Source organism: Plecotus auritus, assembly GCF_963455305.1.
Source record: "Plecotus auritus genome assembly, chromosome: 5".
In the NCBI taxonomy this organism is placed as follows: domain Eukaryota; kingdom Metazoa; phylum Chordata; class Mammalia; order Chiroptera; family Vespertilionidae; genus Plecotus; species Plecotus auritus.
The window spans coordinates 154,392,672-154,414,328 of NC_137776.1; the positions used below are offsets into that span (position 1 = coordinate 154,392,672).

At 41.1% G+C, this 21,657-nt stretch overlaps 1 protein-coding gene across 9 annotated transcripts in view; it reads right to left on the minus strand.

The window, feature by feature from the left end:
- The window catches only part of APTX (aprataxin), a 48,934-nt gene that overhangs the window by 26,079 nt on the left and 1,198 nt on the right, over window positions 1-21,657 (minus strand). For 2 of the 9 annotated variants that reach the window (XM_080670679.1, XM_080670681.1), the window contains one exon: window positions 203-339. In XM_080670679.1, the coding sequence (XP_080526805.1) occupies window positions 203-335 (133 nt within the window). In that variant the 5' untranslated portion in view covers window positions 336-339. Of the gene's footprint in view, window positions 1-202; window positions 340-5,218; window positions 5,827-21,657 lie in introns of those variants that run through there. The other 7 variants (XM_080670683.1, XM_080670685.1, XM_080670680.1 and 4 more) reach the window with 7 other exon arrangements.

Here is a 21,657-nt window from a genome sequence, read left to right on the forward strand (position 1 = left end):
CAATACTGAATAGTAACTGCTTTCAGAGGACGGAATCAGAGTGAACGGGGCCCGGTGTTGGCTAAAAGAGCCCTGTTCCTGACTTTTGTTTATGGCAGACCAAAGGTTTTCCATCATGACCACCCAGAAAATTCGCACCTTTGGTTATCACTACTCTAAGGAACCAAGCAGGTACTCTCCAGTCTTGTGACCAGTTAGTTACCTTGCTGTCGAGAACATTTCTTATCAGTGATCTTGGTCTCTGGGCCACGCCCAACCACGACTGCTTCCAAATGTGGAAGTTTGATTCGCTGGTGCCGGTTGTCTTGTCTCACCAACCAGCACACCCGCATCATTACTCTGAGAGACAAAACAGAAGAGAATCATGGAAAAACTAGCACAGGTCCTCCAGGGCCACACCCCAGATACCACACATGCCATATACCATCTGTTCATCTTGAGGCAAGTGACTTCACCTCCCTAGTCTCAATTTCCTCACATGTAAAATGTGATAATGACAGGATTCATAAGGCTGTTGTGAGAATTAACTAAGAAAACATGGGTGAAGTATTCACCTCTGTGCCTGAATCATGCCAAGCAATCAAATTTGTTATATTTATTGATATACTTTATGTGCTGGGCATTAGGCTACAGGTTGAGGATCAAAGAATGGTTAAACATTGTCCCTATTCTTCTGGGGCTTGGAGTACAATGGGACAGATAGACTCATATACCAATTATTAAAATGTAATGTGATGAGCATGTAAAAAGGAAGTAACCAAATACGGCACTAGCTCAGGCAAAGGAATGACTGACTCTTACAGAGAGTATCAAAAAAGATTTGTGAAAAGGGATATTTATAATGGGTTTTAAAGGACTGAAAAGGAGTTTGCCTGGCAGAAAACTAAGGACATAAGAAGAGAAGATATTCTTCAGTCTATAGGCACTTTTTGTGTATTTGAAGGTTTCCCTTCTTTAACTGTCAGAACATACTGATGTCAGAATGATGTTTTGCTGCCATCTGCCAGAAGACTGTCATAATAAATATGCAAACATGCAATTTCCAAAGTATGATTGCAGCACCTTTGTGCAATACACAACTTGCACAATAGTGGAGGTGTGGCATTCTTTTGAAAAACAACCCTTAAGGCCATGTAGAGTTTCAGCAGAAGAGAGAGAGAGACAAGAAATTCTGCCCGAGCAAAGGCAGAACAAAGGGGATGGAGAGGAAGAACAGCCAGAAGAAATCATGAAGGTAGACTTAATTACTGACTGCATTTGAGGAATGACAAAGGAGGAAAGGGAGATAACCAGGATTCCTAATTTGGAAATACCCATTAACCAAAAGGAAGAATATACAAAAAGACATAATTTGGGGATAAACGTAGGTAAAGAAGAGATGATTTCAGATTAAAACACAATTAGATTAAGTTGCCTATGAAAGATCCAAGGGTCAAGGTGGGATGGATGGGTGCAGAAGATAATTAAATCTCCTTTTATACAGACTGCATCACTGTCCATCCCTCCAGAAAATTTGGAGGAAGGCTCTTTAGAGATCACTACCCTGGGTTAGGCCTGGTCTTATACTTCTATAGCCCCTGGTGTTCAGCATACTTTTATCAAATATATACTATGTGCTAGACATTTGCTAAATATCTCATTTATATCGTCTCATTTAATCTTCACAACAACTCTCAGTGCAAGGAAGCGAAAATTTAAGGCTTAGAGAAGATACTAGTAAGTAATGTGTTCAAGTCATACAGCCAATGTGTGCCACAGACAGGATTTGAATTAATTCCAAAGAGCAGGTTCTTTTTTATTTTTAATATATTTTTATTGATTTCAGAGAGGCAGGGAGTGGGAGAGATAGAAACATCAATGATGAGAGAGAATCATTGATCGGCTGCCTTCTGCACGCCCCCTACTGGGGATCAAGCTCACAACCCGGGTATGTGCCCTTGACCGGAATCGAACCAGGGACCCTTCTGTCCACAGGCCCTCGCTCTATCCACTGAGCCAAACCAGCTAGGGCCAAAGAACAGGTTCTTAATCACTGCACCATATACCTTTTGTCTTCACTCATTTGATCATTCAATCAAAATTACTGCATGCCCACTATGTTCCTTGTGCCAACCTAGTGCTGAGAGTAAAGACATAATACATTTCACTTGCATTGTATGTTACAGGTATAATACATCATACCTGCCATCACAGATAGGGCACAAAGGTGAAGTACCCAACCCAGAGTTGGAGAAAGGTATCAAGAAAGGTTTCCTGTAGGAGTTGAGCCTAAAATGAGTACTATATAAAAACCTCGTTAATTAGGTGAAAGGGAGCAGCCTAACTGAGGAGAAGTGGAGAAAGAACCTGGCTGGTGTGGCTCGGTGGTTGAGTGTCGACCTATGAACCAGGTCAGTTCAATTCCTGGTCAGAGCACATGCCCAGGTTTCGGGTTCAATCCCCAGTAGGGGGCATGCATGAGGCATATCAAGGATTCTCTCTCATCATTGATGTTTCTATCTCTCTCTACCTTCCTCTCTGAAATCAATAAAAAGATTTTTTTTTTTAAAAAAGTAAAGAAAGAAATCGGGAAGAAGACTCCAATAAAAGTGAACAGCAAGGGCAAATGCACGAAGGAACAGCACTGTGCATATGAAGAAGCAGTTCAGTGTTGCTGCAACCCAAAGTATGAGGCAGAGAAGAGGCTGGAGATTCAAGCAGGTCCAAATGAAGCAGAGCCCTGGATGACTGGCTGAGAAGCTCAAATTTTAGAAGTTCCGATGAATTTTGCAATTCAGTAAACAATAAATATGTGCTGAATGAATAAGCGAACAGATGAAAGACAAAAAGCTCTTTAAAGATTATTAAGCAGGACGTTGACACAGATTTGTTTTCAAAGATCATTTGGGGGAGGAGGTAGGTAGTGTGGAGAAGAGATATGTGGGGAACAGAACTAGATGCGGGGAAACAGTTAGAAGCCCATCATATTTCAGGTGAGAGAAGATGAGGTCTGAAGTAGGACAATGGAGAGACAAAGTAGAGAGCACAGACTTGAGAAACATTTAGGGGATAAAATCATTAGGATTTAGTGATGGGTGTGATAAAGTAAGTTCAGGGAAGATGCTGAGTTCAGTTTTGGGCCTCTGAATTTGAACTGCCTATGGCAGAGCTGTCCGGCAGAGTAGTCAGAGGTGAAGGTGAAACTCAGAAAAGAGGTCTAATATGACAACTTCTATTTGAAAGCATGTAGGGAGTTAAAACCAAGCCAGTTGATGTGCTCACTCAGGCATTATGTACAGAATGAAAAGAACAGCCTGGACAGAATGGCTCAGTGGTAGAGTGTCGACCTATGAACCATGGCGGTCATGGTTCAATTCCCGGTCAGGGCACATGCCTAGGTTGGGGGCTCGATCCCCAGTAGGGAGTGTGCAGTAGGCAGCCTATCAATGATTTTTTCTCATCATTGATTTTCTATCTCTCTCCCTCTCCCTTTCTCTCTGAAATCAATAAAAATATTTTTTTAAAAAATACAGTGGGCCAAAGCGGAAAGCATTGGGAACACCCAACGTTTTAGGAGAGGAGGAAAAAGACTATCCACAGGAGAAATGACTGGTGAGAGAGGAACATGGAGAAACAGCTAGAATATGAGCTCCTTAAGGAAAGGCACATTGTCTTGCTCATCTCTATATCACAATAAATGTTCAATGAATAAATCAGCTGAGTGTATCATCCTGGAAAGCAAAGAAGGGAGTAAGCCCTAGCCAGTTTGGCTCAGTGGATAGAGCATCAGCTTGGGGCCTGAAGGGTCCCAGGTTCAAGTCCAGTCAAGGGCATGTACCTAGGTTGCAAGCTCAATCCCTGACCCTGGTCAGGACGTGTCTAGGAGGCAACCAATCAATGTGTCTCTCTCACATCAAGGTTTCACTCTCTCTCTCTGTCCCCCTCCCTTCCACTCTCTCTAAGACAGGGGTCCTCAAACTTTTTAAACAGGGGGCCAGTTCACTGTCCCTCAGACCGTTGGAGGGCCGGACTATAGTTTAAAAAAAACTATAAACAAATTCCTATGTGCACTGCGGGCCCGGGACAAGTCGGCTGCTAAGCAGGACAGGCAGCGGCACCCGGCAGGCCGGATAAATGTCCTCGGCGGGCCGCATGTGGCCCGCGGGCCGTAGTTTGAGGACGCCTGCTAAGAAAAATATCCTCAGGTGAGGATTAACAGAAATAAAAAAGGGAGTGAGAGGTATCAAGTCTCAAAAGCAGCAAGGGAATCAAGTGATGATTTTTAAATGACTATTTGGTTTGAGGAACAATCACTGGTGACCTTAGGGTAAGATATCAGGTGAATAATAGGTCGGAAAGCAGACTGCAGAAGGGAATGGGAGTTGAGAAAATGGAGACAGAATTTGGAATACCCTTTAAAACAGTTTGGATAGGAAGGGGGAAGAGTCACTGGATGACAGCTAAAGGAAGATGATCACCAAGAACTTTTTTCTTTCTGGCTTGCATAGGGGAAGTGGGGATAAGAGATGGCCAGGGATCTGAGAAACCTGACTTTGTTTATACATGACTGGGACAGGGGCAGAAAAAAACAAATTAAAACAAGGTCTCATAGGTGAGAGTATAAAAGATCAGAAACACAGGTAAAGGGATTTGCTTTGATCAGAGGATACAGCTCTTCCTCATCCTCTGAGACTTAAGATCAAGATGAATATAAGTCTAGATGGCTTTGTAAATGGGAAAGCAAAAGCAGAAATGTGAGGAAAGGCACCTCTGATGACCTAAATTTTCTCCATAAAATAGTAGATAACAACAGAGTGAGGTGTTGGGGCATTTGACGAGCAGTTGAATAAAATCAATATAGAATAGTGGATAACATCCAGGCCTCTAAAGTCCAAATGCTTGAGTTCAAATCGTGGCTCCACAACCTACTCACTGTGTGACTTGAGACCAGTTATTTGACCTAAGCCTTTATTTCTTCAGCTGTAAAACAATATTAATAACTGCTCTACAGTACAGTACAAGGGCTAAATGAGTTAGTATGTAAAGATCAGTGTCTGGCAAAAAGTAAGCATTATCACTCTTGTTAATAGTACAGGTAGGATGAAAGCAGCTCAAGACCATCCCAGACGGGTGCAACTAACATGAAAGGCAAACATCTATATCGTCTCCCCACATGGAGAGCCCTGTCCCAAGTGTTCTAACGATCCCCAATACGTCAAAGTCCCAAAAGGCTCCAAACCTGGGCCACATTGTTCCAAATGGAAATTATACCCCTGCTTTGTTGAACGGCTATCACTGGTCTGCGTGAGAACAGGCTTGCTTCTTCTGGCCTTCCCATAAGGCCTGTTGAGGACGCCGTGGAAGGCCCTCAAGTTCCTTTCAGGGAGCGTTTCTGAAGGAAACAATGTCCTACCTGACAAACCCACGGTTGGACAGTGCCCACGCTCTAATATTTTCTCCGCTTGTGTTGCGACCAAGCTAGGTACGGGTGTCAGGGGCACCGGTGAACAGACGCCAAGTGGGGCGGAGACGGACGTGAGCGCCGCCAAACACGGCCCAAGGGAGCCAGAGGGAGCCGAGAGCCCTGGAGCACGAGGGACGAGCAACGCCTGCCGGGAAAGAAGCCGTGAGAGCGTTATTCAAGGCACATCACTCAAAAACAGAAGCGAGCCCGGCATAAGGCCCACGCCCACGGCTTCCATCACGGCCAGCACAGGAGGTAGGCCCAAACTGCCTTACCTCAAACAGCCGAGTAGGGAAAGTTCGCGTCACTCCTTTGCCGCACCACTTCCGGCGCTGAGGGATGACGTCGCCAAGCTGGCGAGCAACGATGTGCGTCACTAGTACCTGTCATAAGATTGGCTGATGTTTCCCCTAATGTTCAGAAAGTAAACGCCCGCCCATATTGGTCCCTCAGTGGGGCGTGGTCCAAGTGTGGTTCCTGGGAAGTTACCCCAGCTTCACTCCACCCCCTGCCACTGCCAATGTCTCTGAGCCGTGAGACTTGGGGCTGCTATCCCTGTGGCCGTTTCTAGGCAACGTGTGCCTCTTGACACTCCCTTCATAAGGAGAAACTCACAAACTTTATTAAGGCTAAATATTCAAATAAAATGTTTAAATTTTTCATGAGAAACTTGAGCATGTTTCTGTGAATATTACCTTTTTGACATTAGGTTTCATGATTAAATAGGTATATAATTTCTGATTTAATTTTTTTAACTTTATTTAATTCTTCATTGTTGAAAGTATTACTTGTCAATTTCCCCCCCCATTGACCTCTCCCAGCCTGCTCCCACCTAGCCCACCTCCCACCCAGTACAGGTCCTCAAGCCCCTATTGTCTGTCCATTGGGTATGCATACAGTCCTTTGGTTAATCTCTTACCCCCTTCACTCCCACCTTCCCCTCCCTTCCCTCTGAGGTTTGATGGCCTGTTCCATGCTTCTATGTCTCTGGATCTATTTTTGTTCATCAGTTTATGTTGTTCATTATATTCCACAAATGAGTGAGATCATGGGATATTTATCTTTCTCCAAATGGCTTATTTCACTTAGCATAATGCTCTCCAGGTCCATCCATACTGTTGCAAATGGTAAGAATTCTTTTTTACAAGAGCATAGTATTCCATTGTGTAGATGTGCCACAGCTTTCTAATCCACTCATCTGCTGATGGGCACTTAGGCTGTTTCCAAATCTTAGCTATTGTAAATTGTGCTGCTATGAACATAGGGGAACATATATTCTTTCTGATGGGTGTTTCTGATTTCTTGGGATACATTTCTAGAAGTGGGATTACTAGGTCAAATGGGAGTTCCATTTTTAATTTTTTGAGGAAACTTCATACTGTTTTCCATAGTGGCTGCACCAGTCTGCATTCCCACCAGCAGTGTACAAGGGTTCCTTTTATTTTTAATATATTTTTATCGATTTCAGAGAGGGAGAGCGGAGAGATGGAAACATCGATGAGAGAGAATCATCGATTGGCTGCCTCCTGCACGCCCCCTACTGGGGATCGAGCCCACAACCTGGGCATGTGCCCTTGACTGGAATCAAACTCAGGACCCTTCAGTCCGCAGGCTAAGGCTCTATCAACTGAGCCAAACCAGCTAGGGCCCTTTTTCTCCACATCCTCGCCAGCACTTGTCATTTGTCGATTTGTAGATGATAGCCATTCTGATTAAAATGTTTTAATAATCTTTTCAAATTCTTGATAGTCATATCTATAATTGGCAAACCAGTAGAGTTCCATATCATAGTGTAAACATGCTAATGTATCCTTTAACTATAACCTACAATTTAACAGCTTCCATCTATAATTTACACGTTGTTTTCAACTCCTGCTATTAGGGCTGGTTAATTTCTCCCACTATGTGTTGATTTCATAGCTTAACTCTCTCGAGATTCTAAATTTTTAAGAGTTTAGGAGTTTGGCCGAAACCGGTTTGGCTTAGTCGATGGAGCATCGGCCTGCGGACTGAAGGGTCCCAGGTTCGATTCCAGTCAAGGGCATGTACCTTGGTTGCCGGCACATCCCCAGTGGGAGGTGTGCAGGAGGCAGCTGATCGATGTTTCTCTCTCATCGATGTTTCTAGTTCTCTATCCCTCTCCCTTCCTCTCTGTAAAATATCAATAAAATATATTTAAAAAAAAGAGTTTAGGAGTTTGTCACTATAATCCCAAGTACTGACATTTATACTATTGATAGTTCAAGTTAGACCTTTTATTTCAATTCAGTTCTTATTTGTGTAAATCATGGATGTTGTGGTGGTCTCTCCTGAAAGTTCTTATAAACATTAAAAAGAAAGTCACAGAAAGCCCTTCTAATTTATCCTGCCCTACCTCCCACCCTCTCTTCATTCCCAGCCTTGTACCAGCGATATCTTTCAAACTCCTTCTCCCCAGGACTGTAGAGAGATAAATGAAAGATCTTTGCTAAGCCCTGGCCCAACTGAATACTCTATTGTGTTCCTTGATGTTCATGCTACTTCCTCTGGAATGTTTTTCTTTATTTTTTCCGTAATTCACTCTGACCCCCCCTCCAATCCATTCACACTTCAGCTAGAGAAAATATTTCTTTTTTTTAATTAATATTGCTTTTAGAGAGAGAGAAAGGGAGAAGGATAGAGAGATAAAAATGTCAATTGGCTGCCTCCTGCCCGCCCCCTACTGGGCATCAAGCCCGCAACCTGGGCATGTGTCCTGACCGGGAATTAAACCAGCAACCTCTTGATTCCTGGGTCAGTGCTCAACCCCTGAGCCACACTGTCCAGCCAAGAAAATATTTCAAAACACAAATCTGACCATATCATTCCCCTGCTTAAATTCTTTCATGAGTTTCCACTCCTCATCCACTTAATACTAAACACATTCGTTTAGTCTTACTTTTAGAGAAGGTCTTATCGATTCCTATGTATCACTCTCTCCTTGTCTATCCACATACCCAAACACAGGGCTTTCTTTCAATTTCTTGAACCTACTCAGTCAAGATTTTTGGATTGAAAGCAAGAAAACTACTCTAGCTAACTTAAAGATTGATGGGACTGCCTTTGTACCATTCCCAAACCATATGAATCCTGTACTATCTAGGCCCTCAACCTTACAATTACAGACACTTAACAGTAACTCCCAGGAGGGCCTGGGTTCTTGGCATTGTCAGCTCTTCCCATTAGTCTAGTAGGAGAGACAAAGCTATAGGAGTCCATGTGGACACCTGCATTCCATATTCTCCAGTGTCTTGGCCTCTAGCCAGATGAACTCACAAAAACTCTAGCTCTCCATTGGCCGGTACATTTATTCATTCATTCAATAAGTGTTTTTGAGTACCTTCTACATGTCAGGCACTGTTTTAGGTGCTGGGGCTACCACAGTGAACAAAATAAAGTTCCCGCTTTCAAGGAGCTTACGATGTAGTGCGGAGAGGCAGACAATAAACAAAGAAATATACAGGTTATGTAGGGATAAATTCTATTAAGAGAAAGCAAAGTAGAAAGTGATGACGAGCCTGGGTTGGGTCATCAGATGAGAGGAAAGGGGTGGCCACTGGGGCAGGATGGCAGCAGCAGGGCATGTGAGGGCACAGGAGGTGGCAGAGCTATTCCTGCAGTGCTGAGTGCCAGCAGCAATATAGTCAACAAGGTGATCCTGAGCACCTTCCCATTCCCTGTGACCCTGTGGCTGTGCCACATCCTGGTGCTGTAACAGGCCTCCCACTGTTGCTGCGTGCTTGGCACGTCTCCCCCGTACCACAGCCACCCATCATGTGAATCAGCAAAAGCACCTCCTCCCCATCATGACAGGAGACCCTCCTATTCCTGGAAGATGCCAAAGCCAACCATGGAAGATGCTTTTTCAGACAAGACAACTTTGTCTTGCCGAAAGACAAACCGTCTACTTTCCTTTATGAGGCAGATAGAAACTTTAAGCCCTGGATGGGTTGAGACCTGCACAGGCCTCCATCAAAATCCATATTCTTAACCACTACACTCTCTTCCAGTTTCCTATCCCAGGTCTGGCAGTGCCATTGCTGTTGAAACAAGAACAAGGTAAAGTTATACACCAGAAGACAAGATCTTCATCATCATTGTGACTGCAAGTAGAAAGCTGCACATAGGGACCACGTTCCTGCTCTGAAGCACCTTTACAATGTCAATGACAACCGGAAGATAACAGTCAGAACTGAGAGGTGGTGACACCCACCTGAAAGAAAAGCCCTTACACCAAGCCCTACTCCCAAGCCTATAACTCTGCCAACTAAAATGACTAAACCCTAACCTGTGAACTCAACTCAACCCCAGTTCCCCTACAGGACTGTAAAGAGCCCTGGGTGAGTAGCTCAGCACTCAGTCTCTTGTAATGCCAGTGATACCATTATCTGTGACTGGGTCTTTCTGTTGCTCAGCAGAGACCCATGGCAAAAGGCCCATGGTGGCACCATGACCCACCCTGCTTCAGCTCTGAAGGATAGCCTGGATGTGGGAGTGTGGGTCTAAGCCAATAGTACTCTCAAGGTGACCTGAAAACTGGTCTTCCAGTTTTATGAGTACAGTGCTTTCTAGACCTAACACTTCCACCACCACCACCATCACCACCAACTATGTGCACACACATACAAATATCCCTGGCCTCACTCCCATATTTGGGGAAGCCATGAGAAATTTAATGTCAAAATATTGAAATGGCAGTTTAACCCAACAGCAGAAGAAATATTGTGTAACTGGATTTATTGCTTGATAGCTACAAAAGGGGTACAAAGTTGGAGAGTAGGATTTTAGGTCTTGATAATCGGAAGACCTTTCTAGAGGGAGTCTTTGAACGGGATCTTCTTCAATTGACATTCACTCAAAAATACTTCTTGATACCTGCTATATGCCAATAACTGTAGTCCTGGAGATAAAAACATTGTGCAGCCATGATTACTGAGCCAGTCCCCTGCCTCAGAAGTATTGCTTTAACCCATGGACTCGCTTTTTGGTGTGTAGCCATCAGGCTATAAGAGGCATCCTTGTGAACTGGTCACCCTGTCAGGGATGCTGTCAAGGACACTGCTGCTCATATAACACAATGTTCTCTTTATGAGCGTCCCTGGGAGACAGTCCAATCTGATCTTAGTTCCGGGAATAGTTTTTCTCCAGAGTAACGGGTTTGTTTTTTATCCATAGATATCATGAATTGTGGGACCAATGAAACTGTCAGCTTAGGGACAAATTCATGGCCCAGCTGTAGCAAATGTGAAGGTCATTCCTATATTCATTTTTAGCTTTGCCTCCATTTTCTTTCTACCCATGTTTTTATTTCTTCTTTCTCTGAAGTTCTTTTTTTTCATTCTCTACACTTTTAATTTATGGCATCTTGGAGTATGTGTGAGTGATTTTTGTTTTGGGGGGTTTTCCTGTATCTTTGGAAATGGCTATGAATCCTTTCTGGAAGAAGGTATCACCATCAATGTTTATAATGTATATACCTATTTACATAAATACTAGGACAGAGATGTGTCCACAGGTCAATGTGAGCACTCTAAAGGGCTCATAAATCAGTCAGAGCATTACAAGAGACCTTACATAGAGCTCATCGCTTGAGTTTTTCTTTTGTACTTTGTTTTATTGAGGATGTTTTAGAGTTTATTCACAATGCAACAATTGTTACACAAACTTAAGTTGTTACCAACTGCAAGAAGATGCTAAAAATAATCTTGCAGAGTAGATTTTTATGTCATATCATGGGTTTATGGGACATCATAGAAACTGTTTACAATAAATTGAGGCTACAGTCCCAAGAGTTTCCTTTATCAATATTTTTTCTGACAAAAAGATTATGGGGCAAAACAATTCATACCTGCAGAATTAAAATAATTATTTAGAAAATATACCTACACAAAATGTTATCAACTGGATTATTCAAATAAATGAGGACAGACAGGACTTAGGAATTTAAATTATTTAGATGAAAAGTCTCAGATTTGGAAGCGATATTAAAAATCATTTAGTTCAGCTGTATACCTGTGCAGCAATGTTCTCCCTTAATTCTTCATCCCATCTTACAGAGTTTCCCTGGCTTGCGATGTGTTTCCCTGGTTGGCTATGTGAGAACATAGTGAGAGAAAGTACAGTTGCTGACATAGTTTTAAGTGTGCTGGATCAGCAGATTATTTTTAAATATACTCAATTTAATCTCCTTTTGTTTTCTCTTTTCTTAAGAAAGAGTTCTAGCAATATAAAACCTCTTTTTTTAAAATATATTTTTATTGATTTTTTACGGAGAGGAAGGGAGAGGGATATAGTGTTAGAAACATCGATGAGAGAGAAACATTGATCAACTGCCTCCTGCACACAGATGTGCCCACAACCAAGATACATGCCCTTGACCAGAATCGAACCTGGGACCCTTCAGTCTGCAGGCCAACTCTCTATCCACTGAGCCAAACCGGTTAGGGCGCAATATAAAACCTCTTGTTGACAAACTGCATTGAGAGGACCTCAAGAAACAGGTCAGGATCTCATGAATGAAGCATTCCAAAATTTTTCAAAAGGACAGCAATAAATAAACATGTTTATTGCACATCCTCTCATTCTTCAATAATTTGAAAAATTACAACCATCTTCCTTCAGGTGAAAGAAGAGGGGTGGCAAGAGAAAGAAAAAAATAAGAGAGGTTAGGGAGGGAGGGAAAACAAGTTAAACCAGATATACCCCCATGACCTTTTTCAGCTATCTGCAAGGCCCAGCACTTTAAAGGAAATAGTTGTATTCTTCTTTGCATTCGGGAAAATTGTTGACTTTTAACTTAGAATAACTAAATAGAATGCATTACTCTCTTCCTGTCCTTCTATTATAATTTTTTTAAACTTAAAATCAAAACTACCTGAAAATTGCTCAGTGCTAAGAGGAAAGGCCACTCTGAACTCAGCTATTAGTCACTGACATTTCCCAAAGGAGGGCAGCCCAGGCGGGCAGAAAAACCACCAGACAATAATGCCAGGCTGGATGTTCCATGAGGGCTGAAACCAGCTCTTCTTTTTCACAACTATATACCCAGAGCCTGGCTAAAGTCTGGCACAATGCATATTCATTCATTTGTTCAATAAATACCTCTGGTTCAGTTCCTACTCTGTACCAGGCAGTGTTCTACATGCCTGGGATACATCATAAAACAAAACAAAGAACCCTGCCCAAATGACATTTAAATTCTAGTGGGAAAGGGGTGTGGAGAGAAGAGACAATAGGTAAATATTGTGTTACGTCATAAGTGTAGTGAAGGAAAAGGAGAGCAGGTGAAGGACTGGCAGTGCTGAGGAGCAGCAGATTGCACCTTAGAATAGGGTAGACATTGTAGACCTCACTGAGAAGGTAACATTTAAACAAAGACTTGAGGAGAAACCAAGATGGCAGCATAGGTAAGCACCTAAACTGCTGCCTCGCACAACAATTTCAAAACTACAACCAAAAGACAGAATGGACACCATCCAGAACCACAGGAAAGCTGGCTGAGTGGAAATTCTACAACTAGAAGGAAAGAGAAAAGCTCACAGAGAATTGGAGGTACGGCAAAGGGTCTTTGTGTGTGCAGAGAAGAAGGGCGGCTGAGAGCCTGGCTGACTTTCTCTGGTGGGAGGGGGAAGGAAGCCCCCGACTGCACTGAACCCCAGTTCCGACTGCACTGAACCCCAGTTCCGGGCGAAACTCCGTGGACCCAGGCTCATACAGGGGGAGTCTGGACTGTCAGGTAGAGAGAAAGGCACCCGGAGACTCGGAGACCTGGGGGAGACTCGGGGGAGCCCCGGCGGGCAGGGGTCTGGAGGCGCGCGCACCAGTGTGCACAAAGACTGTGGAGGTTGCCACAAGCTTTCCCTAGCAGAAGGGAGTCGGAAGCTCCTGACTGCACTGAACCCCAGTTCTGACTGCACTGAACCCCAGTTCTAGGCGAGCCCCTGGGGATCCACGCTTTTGTGGGGGGAATCTGGACTCTCGGGCAGAGACTCGGGAGCCGGGGAAGGCAGAGGTCTGCAGGCGCGCACGCGCGCAAAGGCAAGGCTGACGGGAGGCCAAGACTGTCTGCTCCGCCCTGAGACTCCACCCCATCCAAGCTGAGCACAGAGGCTTTTGCAATTTGGCAAGTCTAATCCTATAAGGCTGTCTCCAGCACCGAACTTCTCCCAGCATAGACACAGCTGATCCTCACAGCCAACTGGCCTGGAGGTCAATTCCTCCCAGTGAAACCAACAATTAAAACTTAACTACAACAAGGCTGTACACACAGTCCACAAAGGGGTGCACCAAGAGTATCCACCTCAGGTTAACTGGGGAGGCCGACCCACTGGGCCATATAGGAAACCTAGCACACAAAGCTACCCTACCAACTCAGGGAAGCAGTGAAAATGCGGCGACAAAGAAACAGATCACAAACGAAAGAAATGGAGGAAAACAAACGACTGGATATAGAATTCAAAACCACGGTTATAAGGCTTTTCAAGAATATCCTAGAAAAGGCCGATAAATATAACGAGACCCTCGAAGATATGAAAAAGGACCAACTAGAAATTAAACATACACTGACTGAAATAAAAAATATTATACAGAGACCCAACAACAAACTAGAGGAACACAAGAATCAAGTCAACGAATTGAAATACAAAGCAGCAAAAAACACTCAATTTAAAAAGCAAAAAGAAAAAAAAATCCAAAAAGTTGAAGATAGTGTAAGAAGCCTCTGGGACAACTTCAAGCGTACCAACATCAGAATTATGGGGGTGCCAGAAGAAGAGAGAGAGCAAGATACTGAAAACCTATTGGAAGAAATAATGACCGAAAACTTCCCCCACCTGGTGAAAGAAATAGACTTACAACTCCAGGAAGCACACAGAACCCCAAACAAAAGGAATCCAAAGAGGACCACACCAAGACACATCATAATTAAAATGCCAAGAGCAAAAGACAAAGAGAGAATATTAAAAGCAGCAAGAGAAAAATAGTTACCTACAAGGGAGCACCCATACGATTGTCAGCTGATTTCTCAACAGAAACCTTGCAGGCCAGACAGGAGAGGCAAGAAATTTTCAAAGTGATGAAGAGCAAGAACCTACAACCAAGATTACTCTACCCAGCAAAGCTATCATTCAGAATTGAAGGGCAGATAAAGAGCTTCACAGATAAGAAAAAGCTAAAGGAGTTCATCACCACGAAACCAGTATTATATGAAATGCTGAAAGGTATTCTTAAAGAAGAGGAAGAAGAAAAAAGTAAAGATAAAAATTATGAACAACTAATACATATCTACAAGTAAACGTAAAAATCAAGTGAATTAAAAACCTGAGGGGGGAAAAAAAAAACCTGAGGAACAAAATAATCTGGTGAATATAATAGAATCAGGGGCATAGAAAGGGAGTGGACTGATAATTCTCAGGGGGAAAGGGGTATAGGGGGGTTCAGGAAGAGACTGGACAAAAATCATACACCTATGGATGAGGACAGTGGGGGGGAGGTAAGGGCAGAAGGTGGGGTGGGAACCAGGTGGAGAGGAGCTATGGGGGAAAAAAGGAGAAACAATTGTAATAATCTGAATAAAGATTTATATATATAATAATAAAAACATAAAATAAACAAAGACTTGAGGGAAGTGAGGTGCTTGATAAACATTTGTTGATTAAATAAATGAATCAGAGCAGTATTAAGGAGGCAGGAAAGTACAAGGCACATTCTGGGGATGGTGAGAAAACGAGTTTAAGAAAGGAGGAGATGATTCTGGGAAGGAGGTGAAGTGGGAAGCTCACTAAGAAAGGTCCTGGGTGCAGAACTAAAAAAAAGTATGACTATAAAATTTAGAGTTTACAAACAACTTTCATTTATAATCTCATTTAATTTTCACATATCTAATAAGGTTAACTTCATCTCCATTTACCAATAAGGAGAGCATGCTCAGAGAAGCTGGGTAATTTTCCCAAGATCTCACAGCCAACAAGAGTCAGAGGCAGAACTCAAATGTGAGCTTCGGACTTCTATCTTCAGGCTTTCCCTATCACCTCCCCCAACAAAAAATACACAGGAAATGTGATCGAAAGAAAAAAGCATTATACAATATACCACTAAAATATCGAAATGCTCACATGTCAGTAATCAAAAAGCATAAAGATACAAGGTAAAACTAAAGTTTAATATAAGTTTTCAAAGTTATACACCCCGTAGAGGAACCAATTGTTGTGGGTACTCAATAAAAGTTTAAAAAGTAAACTAAGAGCCTATTTTGAAACACATGTAGTGTGGTATGGGCAACAGAAAATATGTGGTTGCAAATCTATTTCTATCACAAATGCCTTTCTTTTTACTATAAACTTTTGAAACTTTTACTTTCAGATTGACTCTATTTCTCTTACAAATACAATAATACTTTGTGACTTGATTTCCATTTAAAAATTATTTCTCAGTTATACAAGAAATACATGAATACTTTCTTTAAAAGATGAAAGTCCTCAGCCAATTGTCCCCCTTCATCCCGGTTTTCATCCAGGCACTATCATTTTGGAGGGTATACCCAGCTCTTTTTCTATGGCTACTTATATATCCAAGTGCTTCCTGAATATCTACACTTGGATGCTAATGTTTAAAACTGAACTCAACCTTTTCCCCTCAAGGCCAATCTGGTCCTCTTTGATTTCTGTGCCAGTGAATGGCTTCACCCACTCATCACAACTAATCATCAATCAATTCCTATAGATTTACCTCTTCAATATACTGTGTAACCACCCTCCATTCTCCATTCCCACTTCCACTACTTTAATATTGGCTCTCTTTACCTACTACTTCAACTACTGCAGGGCCAACTTCATGGACATGTGACCTGTGCACTCACACAGGTCTCATCTTAGAAGGGCCTCCTGTTTGGTATAATGCTTTGATGTCAGTGTATTGGATTTCTTATTAATCCTCAACCGAGGTTATTATTTCTCCCCCCGCCCTCACCACTGATTTTAGAGAGAGTGGAAGGGGAGAGAGACACAGAGAGGGAAACACTGATGCGAGAGAGACACATCGATTGATTGCCTCCCGCACATGCCCCAACCAGGACCAGGGATCGAGCCTGCAACTGAGGTACATATACCCTTGACCAGAATTGAACTCAAGACCCTTCAGTCCAAGTACTGACGCTCAAAACCAACTACAGCTGGAATTCTTAATGATTTCTGAACAAGGGGCACTGTTTTCATTTTGCACTGCCTCACAAAATATAAAAACAGTCCTATACTACTGTAATATCTTAACTGGTGCCCACTTTCCCAAAAAGGCCCTGCTGTAACCCACTCTTCATAATTCTATAGAGAATTAAAGAGAAGATATATTAAAATTGGATCGAACAATACTGAGCACAGAGATCTGCCCAATTCAAGACTGAGAGTTCTACGGTATAACTTTAAATTGAAAAGAGGAATTAAATTTCCATATAACGAGTCTAACCACATTATCTATGGACACTTTTGCATACAAGTATTTAGGGAAGATGGCCAAAGTAAATACAACCCTCTGTAAAACCAGATGGTGCAGGCAAAGACCACAGGCTTTGTATTCAGAAAGACTGGGTTCAAATTCCAATTTGACTACTTACTGTGTTACTTTGAGCATGTTACTCAAATTCTCTAATTTTTATTTTCCTATTGATAAAATAGAAAAAATTATCTGGCAGAACTTTTGTGAGACAAAATAATAGGGACCCAGTTCAGTTCAGCAAATACAACTCTGTTCCTTCAAGCCTATGACATCAAGATAAGTAAGACTTCCTTCTAAAGGGTATAGTATGGAAAAGCGGGAGAGCAGAGGAATAACTTCAGTATAGAGAAACCTGACAAACACTACCTCAGCCAGGTAGGTGATCAAGGTCAACATCAATAGTAATAAGTTATGTTCATAGCATGTAGCTGGGATATATGATGAAACTAGCACTTTACCTCTGTAGTCTTCCTCCCCAAAACCCATAAACCCACTCAAACCATGAGAAAAACACATTAGATAACCCAAACTGAAGGACAGTCTACAAAACACCTGGCCAGCACTCCTTAAAACTGCCAAGGTCATCAAAAATAAGGCAAATCTAAGAAATTGTCACAGTCAAGAGGAGCCTAAGGAGACATGACTAAAAGTAACGTGATATTCTGACCTGGCCAGACGGCTCAGTTGCTTGGAGCATCATCCTGTATACCAAAAGGTTTTGGGTTTGATTTCTGGTCCAGGCACATGCTTGGGTTTGATCCCAATAAATGTTTCTGTCTTACATCGATGATTCATTCTCTCCCCCACCCCTTCCTCTCTCTAAACACATCCTTTGGTAAGGATTAAAAGAACAAAGATAAAAGTAATGCGATATCCTGGGTAGGGTCCGGGGACAGAAAAGAGACAATAAGTACAAACTAAGGAAATTCAAGTAAAGAATGGGCTCTAGTTATTAATAATGTATCAAAATTGGTTCATTAGTAGTGACAACTGTACCATTTTTAACACAAGATGCTGATAATACAGAAAACTGGGTGCCAGATATATGGGAATCCTCTGTACTATCCTTGTAACATTTCTGTAAATATAAAACTACTCTAAAATTAAAAGTTTATTTTAAAAATAACAATTGGGGCTTTGGGTTGGAAGGAAGGAGAACAGCTCATAAAGAAGGCTGAAACCGTGGGCATTCACAGTGATAAGAGGAGTACCAGAATAAATTGGTGACACTAAAAAAAATTTCCACCCCCTACTACTAGGCCTCACAGTCAATTGAAACCTAAATGCTGCAAGAAATTTAAATTAATTTATACAAGCATAAATAGTATTTTGACTAAAATTTACTTCCCATTTTGTATTTTCCAATAAAATGTTTCTTTTCTTTTTTAAATTAAAGAAAAAATAGCAGTAATTCTACATATCCAAAACTGGATTCATCTTGCCCCCTTTTCCAATTCTGCCCCCACCACAGCCTCCTCTTCCTCCTCTTTCTAGGTTGTCCATCTCAGGAAGGGCATCTGCAGCCATCCTACTCCTCAGTCCAGAAAGCGGGATGTCAGTGATGACTCCTTTTCCCTCATCTCTGCATCCAGTCACCAAGACCTGCAGACTTCACCTTTGTATTTATACTTCCCTCCCTTTCCATTTCTCCTGTTTTGGCCTTGTCACTTACTAATCTCATCCTCATCATAAAAGATTTCTAAGAATCCATCCTTCACATTAGCACCAAAATGACTGTTCTAAAAAGTACTTATGATCAAATCATCTGTAAAACAGAGTTGTGAGATTAAAATATGACACTTGTAGAGTTTAGCGCAGTGCCTGATAGGAGCTAAAAATAAAAATCAAAAATCAAAAATCAGCGGTTAGAGGTTATATCACCCCATCCTTAAAGTCTTCCAGTATCTCTTCAGAGCTTTCAAGGTAAAATTCAAACTAATAGCATAATGCATAAGCCCTTATGACTTGGCTCCTGCCATGCCTCCAGCCATCTCCAGCTACCTGCATGGCCATCTGTGATTTGGTCACATGGTTACTGAGAGTGCACCAAGCACAGGCACTGAAATAAAATACAATGGTAAGAAAAGAAGCCATTTGTGAAAAAAAGAAGACAATGTCGAGTGACATCTTTAAGAAGAAATAATAATCAGGACCTAAATTTTTAAAAAGCATACACACAACAAAGTGAACATAGTTATATGCACTATATACCCTTTTCATGGAGAGGAAGATTTAATACCATAAGCATTTTAATGCTCCCCAAACTGACTGATATATAAAAGCACTATAATCACAATCAAAATGACAGTGGGAATGGGGGGAATCTTCCAGAAATATTCTTACATCTACCTGGAAGAATAAAAATCCTAGAAAGTGCCAGGAAAATTGTAAAAAGAAGGAGCAATAAGGGGAACTACCAGAAATTAAAATGTATTTTAATGGGAGTTTAGTATACAATAAAAGTGGCATTTTACATTAGTCAGGAAAAAAAATAAAGTACTAAAATAGTGTTAGATAAACTAGCCCTCCATTTGGACAAAAATAAGTCTCAATTACTTAAAAATAATCCTCAGCCCTTACACCAAAATAAATTTCAGGTGGACTAAAAATTTTAATGTAAAAAATGGAACCATAAAAGTACTAGAGAAAAACCTGGGAGGATATATTTATAATGGATTTGTGAAGGCTTTCTATGTATAACAAATAAAGGAGAAGGAGAAGGGGAAAAGAAGGGAGGAGGAGAAATGCAAAAGCCAAAAAGAAAGTGTCGCAACTTATCTAATCCTCATTGGATAGCTAAGCTGGTTAGAACATTGTTCCAATACCCCAAGATTTCGGGTTCCATCAAGAATCAAGGGGAAAAAAAAAAGAATCAAGGGCACATACAAGAATCAACCAACGAATCATAAGTAGAACAACAAATAGATGTTTCTCTTCCTCTCTCTCTCTCAAAAACAATAAATTAAAAAAGAAAATTTAGCCCTGGCGAGGTAGCTCAGTTAGTAAGAGCGTTGTCCTGATATGCCAAGGTTGTGAGTTTAATCCCCGGTCAGAGCACATACAAGAAGCGACCAAAAAATCAATTTAAAAAAATTTTAATGTATCTACATAAAAATTAAAACCTTCATATGGCATGCATATATATATATATATATATATATATATATATATATATATATATATATATTAAAGGCCCGGTGCATGAATTCGTGCATGGGTGGGGTCCGGCCAGCCTGGCCAGGGGGAGAGGATATGGGCGGTTGGCCAGTCTGCCTGCTGGTCGAACTCCTGGTCGAGGGGACAATTTGCATATTAGCCTTTTATTATATAGGATATACACTAAGTGGCCAGATTATTATGCGTTCAGAGATCATAATAATCTGGCCACTCAGTGTATATATGCACACACACTATCCCTAATATAAAGGTGCTATTACATAACATTAAAATAGTGGAGTTACACTACAGAAAAATGATCAAATAACAAGAAGGACCACTGACAGAAGAAGAGTTGATAAATACTATTTAGAAGATGCTTAACCACACTACTGAAGAAATTCAAATTAAAACAATAGATACCACTTTTTAATCTCCATGGTTAGCAAAGACTAAAAAAAATAAAATCCCCCATATTGGCAAGGCCCACTCACACACTGCTGGCAGCAATACGAACTGTTAAAGAAAAGTGTTTATTACAATTTAAAATCTGCATTTACGTTGGCTCAACAATTTCAATTCTAGATGTCCGTCTTACAGAAATACTTGCATTAATGCCCAAAGATGGATTTGAGAATTTCTCAACAATAAATATCTATTATTTAACACTGTTTATAAAACATTGGCAATTGCCAAAATGTTCATCAATAGGGCAATGGTTAAATTATAGTGCGTGCATCCTACATTCTATGAAGTCGTTAAAAATAGGGTAGGTTTATTTATCTGAACATGATAAGATGACAATAAATTAAGTGAAAAGGGCAAGGAACAAGCAGCATGTATATGATCCCATTTCTTTAAAAAAAAAATCACATAATTATTGTTACTCTTTTTCTGTTTTATGTAAATAAGAATGTTTCTTAAAAATGTTAAGGCAGAATATTCATCAGGACATATTTTCAGCATCATTGACATAAATTTCTATGAGGAAAAAAATGTCAAACAGATCATATGATCTTTTTAATGTTCAAATAAGTACTACATTCAAATACGTTAAATATTCCAAAGTCACAAAAGGTTATTTGGTAATATGTCTTCCTCCCATCTGCCTCTCTCCAATACCCAGCTCTCCCCCACAGGCAAACCATATTACAAGTTTTGGGGTATCCTTCTGAAATATTTTATGCACATACAAGCAAATAAGTACAGTTTTCCTTTTTAAAAAAATCAACTTGTATACCCCTTATCTTTATTCTTAATAAAGAATTAAGCTCACTTAGTGAGCTTGCAAATTTTTAAAGTATTTCCAATATCATATTTCATGGCTTTATGTTGATGGTCTCAAGAAGGTATCTTCATGTTTGTTATCATGCTTCCATCTTTCTAAAAGCTGTGGGAATTTCAATTGGGCCCCTCAGGCAAAAAGAAACACTAATCGTGGCTATATTTAAGGAACACGAGGCATGGCAATATTTATCGTGAAAACTCTTGAAGTGTTTTGCTATTATGAAGTGTTATGCTTAACCAGTGTTAGATTCACAAACGTTAGAGCC